Source organism: Actinia tenebrosa, unplaced genomic scaffold, assembly GCF_029948245.1.
Source record: "Actinia tenebrosa isolate PJP-AT-01 unplaced genomic scaffold, QUT_ActTen_1.0 PGA_scaffold5__44_contigs__length_20552954, whole genome shotgun sequence".
Taxonomy (NCBI): Eukaryota; Metazoa; Cnidaria; class Anthozoa; order Actiniaria; family Actiniidae; genus Actinia; species Actinia tenebrosa.
The window spans coordinates 15,695,217-15,701,295 of record NW_028292582.1 but is presented as its reverse complement, the minus strand read 5'-3'; the positions used below and the strand labels follow the sequence as shown (position 1 = coordinate 15,701,295).

The following is a 6,079-nucleotide window of genomic DNA, read 5'->3' as shown; positions in this document are numbered from 1 at the left end:
TTAATAAAAAGGCTAAAGAGCGTGCCATGATGAATTAGACTAATATCTTGTCTGTGAGCATAGTGCATGCCGCAAAGTATGTTTTACGCGTCACACGTGCGCGTGTTTTAATGGACGTTCGACTGAACTAATCAGTTCTACACAGGAAACCAATGTCGTTCAGCATATTACATCTTAAGACATTTCTCTTCGCGTTTTTGCCCCCCCCCCCCCCCCCCCCCCCATCGTCGGGCACGATATATTAAAGATATGGTGGTACTGCAGCTAGGCACTACTGTTGGGGCTGTCAATTATGTCATTATAGAATGCAATCGGTTGGTTTAAGTCATCATGAATAGGCACTGCAGTCAATACAACTTATACTGCACAATGCAACTGATACTGCACAATGCAACTGATGCTGCACAATGCAACTGATGCTGCGCGTGTGTGCACTAAAAACAAACCGCCTCCCATGAACATTATTACTTTAAGAGGAAAATTAATGTTACTTTGGTAAAAGACTTTGTCCGGTTTGTAGGTAAGTAAGCTAATAAGGAAAAAACAAAGTCCTTCGGGGACGAATAGGGCCTCTTTCTCTAGTATGTCTAGCTGACAAAATATTAGTTTATATTACCAGAAATTTCGTAGCGCAATGCATTAGTGAAAAGTTGCTTGTGGAGTCTGAGAAATAGTTTGCTCTATATCGAGGATATGTTGCGTGCGCACAGGAAGCCGAGCCTTATGCAAATTCACCTTCAGGTCTCTTCATCAGCCGGTGTATACTGGACAAGAACACCAATATAATCACTCAAATTATACCAAATAAGTGGTCAGTTGCTTGCTTGTTTTAGCTGTAGTAAATCGACAGAGATTCATTGCTTCCCGCTTCAAACTATCCACAATATCGATATCTGATTATAATTATCATGGAGCACGATAACACGGAAGGTTTGCCCGCCAAGGAAAGTGAGGAACCAGACAAAAGTGAGATGAATTTACAGAGCATAAATATGAAAAATATTAAACATATGATCTTAAAGAATCCTATAGCTGTTGGTAAGTCTTTAGATTTAAACCCTGATACTTTACTGTGCTTCTAGTATAATGCATTCAGTATTTATACTAGTTTTAATAGTCCTACCTACCAGTCCTGGTCCAGGCACTGCCCGTCTAAGACCAGTTACAGTAGTAAGACTTTTATTTGAGATGCTTTATTTGCTCTATTTTTTTTCCTGTGCTATAGAACCTTTTTGCTCTTCTTATGACTGGATGCATCATTTAAACACGTTTGCAATGCTTGGGAATAAAAAACCGAAGTGAGGGTTGCTAAGCACTCAATGTTTTAGACAAGAACGCACTAATATAAGAAACAGGCAACCCAACCATGCACTGGTCCTGGCACGTGCATACTTCATGGACTCTGACCCTTTGAGTTTTTCTCAATATTTAGGACAAATATAGAGTAGAGATATTGATACTACAAAAAAGAAATTTGCTACTGCTTAAATGTTGTAAAATTTTCAAGAATGTCACTTTAATTATTTTAAATAAAGAAAAAAGAAATTGTTACAACACGATTATATTGGGAAATCTTTGGAAATGATCTCGTGTCACATGACCTTGAAGTGCTTCGCCCTGTGACGTAACCATCAATTCATTGCAAAATGGCTGCCGTTCAGAACGCAATTATTTCAGGCAAAGAAAGTCTTGAAAAATGGCTTGAAAAGAAAAATTTTTTCACCTATTTCCTTGGAAAAGTTGAAGAGAAAACTAAAGTGAAGAAGTTGCATTCGTTTTTGGGTAGTTATATGTTATATTTGATGTACACTCGATGGTTTATCAGTCGGCCATGCAAGGCTGTCCTTTGTACCCGCCAATCCTACAGTATTCATGTAAACTAAACTTGTATTGCTTTCTTGTAGTTCTGGTTGCAGTGTTCAGTTTGTACCTGATATTTGGCTATGGAGCAGATATGATTGTGACGGCTATTGGTTTTGCTTATCCAGCTTATCAGTCGTAAGTATGGTGAACCAAACGACAATAATTTGAATAATTTCAATAATTTGAAAAATAATATATTCCGTTTGCTTATCTACTTAAAAATACACCACAACGAACTGTATAATCTAACATTCAAAGTTTTTGTAATTGTCATATAATTTATTTCATTTCTATACAAATTATATAATTTTTTTAGAGTGAAGGCGGTCGAAAGCCCCCAGAAAGAAGACGACACACAATGGCTGATCTACTGGGTGGTTTTTGCAAGTTTTAACATTGTGGAGTTCTTTTCCGACATTCTCCTTTCATGGTTTCCTCTGTACTTTCTCACTAAGGTAATCTGCCATTCTTCTTATATGTTCACATACGTGGCCTTCACTGAAGAAAATCAGTGAGTAAACAAATTCAACAAACCCTAACATCATTGAATTCACTTCTACCAGTTTCAAGCCTTACCGCTTAAAATCTTGTTTTAACAACATTGAATTCATATTCACATATATATCCTGGAGTGGAAAAAAATAGTCTTTTTTGTTTTGTTTATTATAGCAGCAGAATTTAGTTCTATACTTGTCTTGGTTATTAAATATTTATAGTGAGGCTTCACAAAAGCAAAACTTCGACTAGATTCTCTTCATTGCCATTATTATCTGATTGATAGTATCATACACATCTCTTCTAGAAATTGGATGGAGCAATAAAATTTATTTCCAGATCAGTAATACTGTATGTAGTCTTCTAATAAGCTCACAACCAGTCTACAAAAGTGTCACTTGTATAATAGGGGAGCAACTTTATGGAAGCAATACTAATGTCTACGTTTATTGCAGTTGATATTTCTTGGTTGGTGTATGGCCCCAGTAACATGGAATGGAGCAGACACTCTGTACAATAAGGTTATCAAGCCTTTTGTGCTTAAACACCAAACAAAAATAGACGAGACGTTGGAGAAAGTGGGAGAACAGTTTGACAAATACTCCAAGGAAGGTAAACAAAGAACTTTGCTATCTGATCATTATATAAACAAGTAAATAAATAAAAGTATATTTTTATTGCCTTGACAGCCAAAGATGTCGTTACAGAAGCTGCCATCAGGTCTGCCACTGAAAACAAGAAAGATGAGTGATGTGCGTATTAAACCGACATTTACAACATTTGCCATGGAATGGCTGTTCCTGAGACTCTTCTTTGTCAATAAAAACCATAGCTTTTCTTGAGAGGTGATGATTTCATTTATGAGAGATAGTACAATATCCTTGTTGTGATTCTATTTCTAAGAAACAACATTTTTAGGATGACTGGGCTTAAAGTAACGGCCAGACATAATTGGACAATGTCTGGCCAGAATTGGAACTTGTCAGGTCAAATCTTTGTCTTGTCAGTCATTTTGACCAGTACTGTTTAGACAGAAAGCAGGCGTGACCGAGCTAAAACTATTTTGCTCTGTGATCATGACCTGCAACTGATTGGCTGTTATTTTAAGCCCTGGATAAACAATACATATACATTTACAAATACTACCATAAAACTTTGTAATAATAACTTCATAAGCATTTTAATGAACTAGAGCTTTGATATTGGATAGGAAGCTAATGCACTTTCACACGTTTTCCCTATTCATGTAACAGGATGGACAATCACACTTGATACTAGTTGATATTTCTATGAATATTGTATCTTTTATATATCTGATGAGTTGTAGTTTGGGAGCCATGGAAATGTAAACCTATTTTCTTGTTTCAACTCATTCAAAAGTGGCTATTTATAACACTTCTTCTAGTTAAACAATTGCAAATAAAAATGAATTCTGTAATTTACCATGCGTTGCATACTGAAAATAGTTTGTAAAGTTAAGCTTGTGTTTTTGAACTTGAATAAAATATCTTTCATGTCTTTAATAGAATCCTTCAGTGTTGTAATAGTGAATGGCTTTCTGCAATAAAGTATTCATTTTGCCTTTTGAAAGCAATAGAGTGCTCTCACTAAATCCGTGAAACAAATACTAATTTTTAGCACTAAATAGTGATAATTAAACAATAGAAAACAAAGAATTCTGTATGAAATTTAATGTTCACGGTTTTAGTGCGTGCACTCCATACAAATAGTTTGTAAAATCTGCATTGTTAGTGTTACTAAATTGTTGTGATCTGCACTGACATGTTTTACAATCATTCTAGAGTAAATGTTTTTCAAACACATCTTACAATCCGAATAATTGTATCAGCTTGGAGGGCACACAATTATTATAACATTAATCTGTGAAAGTACAACAGTTTGCGTAGGTAATAGAGTAGAAAGAAATCAAATTGCACTCTCCATCACATTTTTCATATCAAGATGTCAATTTTATACAGTAACCGATATGTAATACCTGGCTAATTTTGTTGACGCCTAGCCCACATGGATGACGTTGGTTTAACTCAAACTATGAGAAAGCATACTCAAAATAAGAAGACAATCTCAATGTCTATGACTTGTGTGACTTCCCTTTTTTCTCCAGTCATTGCACTTCCAATCTCTAATAATGGAAAGCCAGCGTTGAAGTGGTATATAAAAATTACCACAGCTGACAAATTTTATTTCCTAATAGAACTGAAATTGAGATGATTCAATATTTTTCAAATTTCTAAGCATTATGAGGCCCCCTTCCCCCTCTATTATCAAAAGGTTTGGCTGTCTTGTCGCAGCATACAATCACAACATTGCCAGGCTCCAACTAGGTGAAAGCCTAAGGATCGTATTTAGAATTTAGAAGTTGACTTTTGAGCAAGAGGAAAACCAGAGAAAAACCCTCAGAAAATGGGAGCAACACTTACTAAAATAACACAGTGAGACCACAGGCAACCCAAGCCAAGAGAATGGGATTTAGAATACAAGGTATTCTAAGTCATGGAATTTTTTCTTAAATACCCTTCAAAACTCGCTGAGACTGCATGCAGGAGTTCAAAATAAACAAATGACACAACAGGTAAGTCAACGAACTTTTATTCACGTTTTTCCAAATAAAAAACGGCATATTCTAAATCCCCATACATTCTCTTATTAATGTAGTGTCCTTGGGTTGCCTGTGGTGAGATGTGGTGCAACAGCGCAACGGCTCATGCTGGGACTGTGGAATTCCAACGCGAAAGAGAGGCTTTGTTATCTAACTATGTTTCCTTTCATCCACTATTGTATCAATGGATAAATACTGTAAATAAAGGTTAAATACCACAGGGAGCCCGGCTTTAGAATTTGTACATGAATAAAAAAAATCAATAAGTGCTTTATTGGGTTTCCTGTGTACGTTACGTTAATCTGCTATCAAGTTACTGGTTAGTACAATTACCGGAAATTCAACGTATCAGTAGCCTCCTTTGCAGCCGAATCGTTGCGTGACGACCCTAAGAACGGCTGCAAAGGAGGCTAACGTATCAGCGTCTTGTTTCAAATCTCAAATGACACAGGAAACCCAATAAAGCACTTACTGATTTTTTTTATTCATGAACAAATTCTAAACACAGGAAACCTAATAAAGCACTTATTGATTTTTTTTATTCATGTACAAATTCTAAAGCCGGGCTCCCTGTGTAAATACTGGTGTTATATTGCGTGCGCAGTTGGTTAACAAATTTACGATGGTTTAGCGTGGTATGTCCTCTTATTTACCACGATATGACGTCAAAAGTTGGTCATTTTACCACAATTGTAAATTTTCTCGCGCGCTGATTGGTTAAAAAACGTCGTAAATAAGAGGCCATACCAACAAATGGCATCATGCAAGATTTCGTGCAGTCTATTTCCTAGAGTTTTGTGAGTTTTGTAGTAAAAAACAAATTTACGATGGTTTAGCGTGGTATGTCCTCTTATTTACCACGATATGACGCCAAACGTTGGTCAAAATTAGTTATGGACCCACTCGGCCTACGCCTCGTGAGTCCATAACATTTTGACCAACTTTTGACGTCATATCGTGGTAAATAAGAGGACATACCACGCTAAACCATCGTAAATTTGTTAAAAATGTTATGGACTCACGAGGCGTAAGCCGAGTGGGTCCATAACTAATTTTGGCCAACGTTTGACGTCATATCGTGGTAAATAAGAGGACATACCA

The 6,079-nt window shown here is 36.3% G+C and overlaps 1 protein-coding gene across 2 annotated transcripts; it reads left to right on the top strand.

Moving 5' to 3' along the window:
• Positions 1-758: 758 nt before the first annotated feature.
• On the top strand, positions 759-3,886 carry LOC116307496 (receptor expression-enhancing protein 5). 2 transcript variants are annotated; one of them, XM_031717764.2, is made up of 5 exons: positions 759-1,038; positions 1,905-1,998; positions 2,180-2,318; positions 2,814-2,970; positions 3,048-3,886. In XM_031717764.2, exons 1-5 carry the CDS (start codon positions 909-911, stop codon positions 3,107-3,109), a joined length of 582 nt encoding a protein of 193 aa, XP_031573624.2. In that variant the 5' UTR covers positions 759-908; the 3' UTR covers positions 3,110-3,886. The 2 variants fall into 2 exon arrangements, with proteins under 2 accessions (XP_031573624.2, XP_031573623.2); XM_031717763.2 differs by lacking the exon at positions 759-1,038 and adding an exon at positions 1,625-1,782.
• Positions 3,887-6,079: the final 2,193 nt, after the last annotated feature.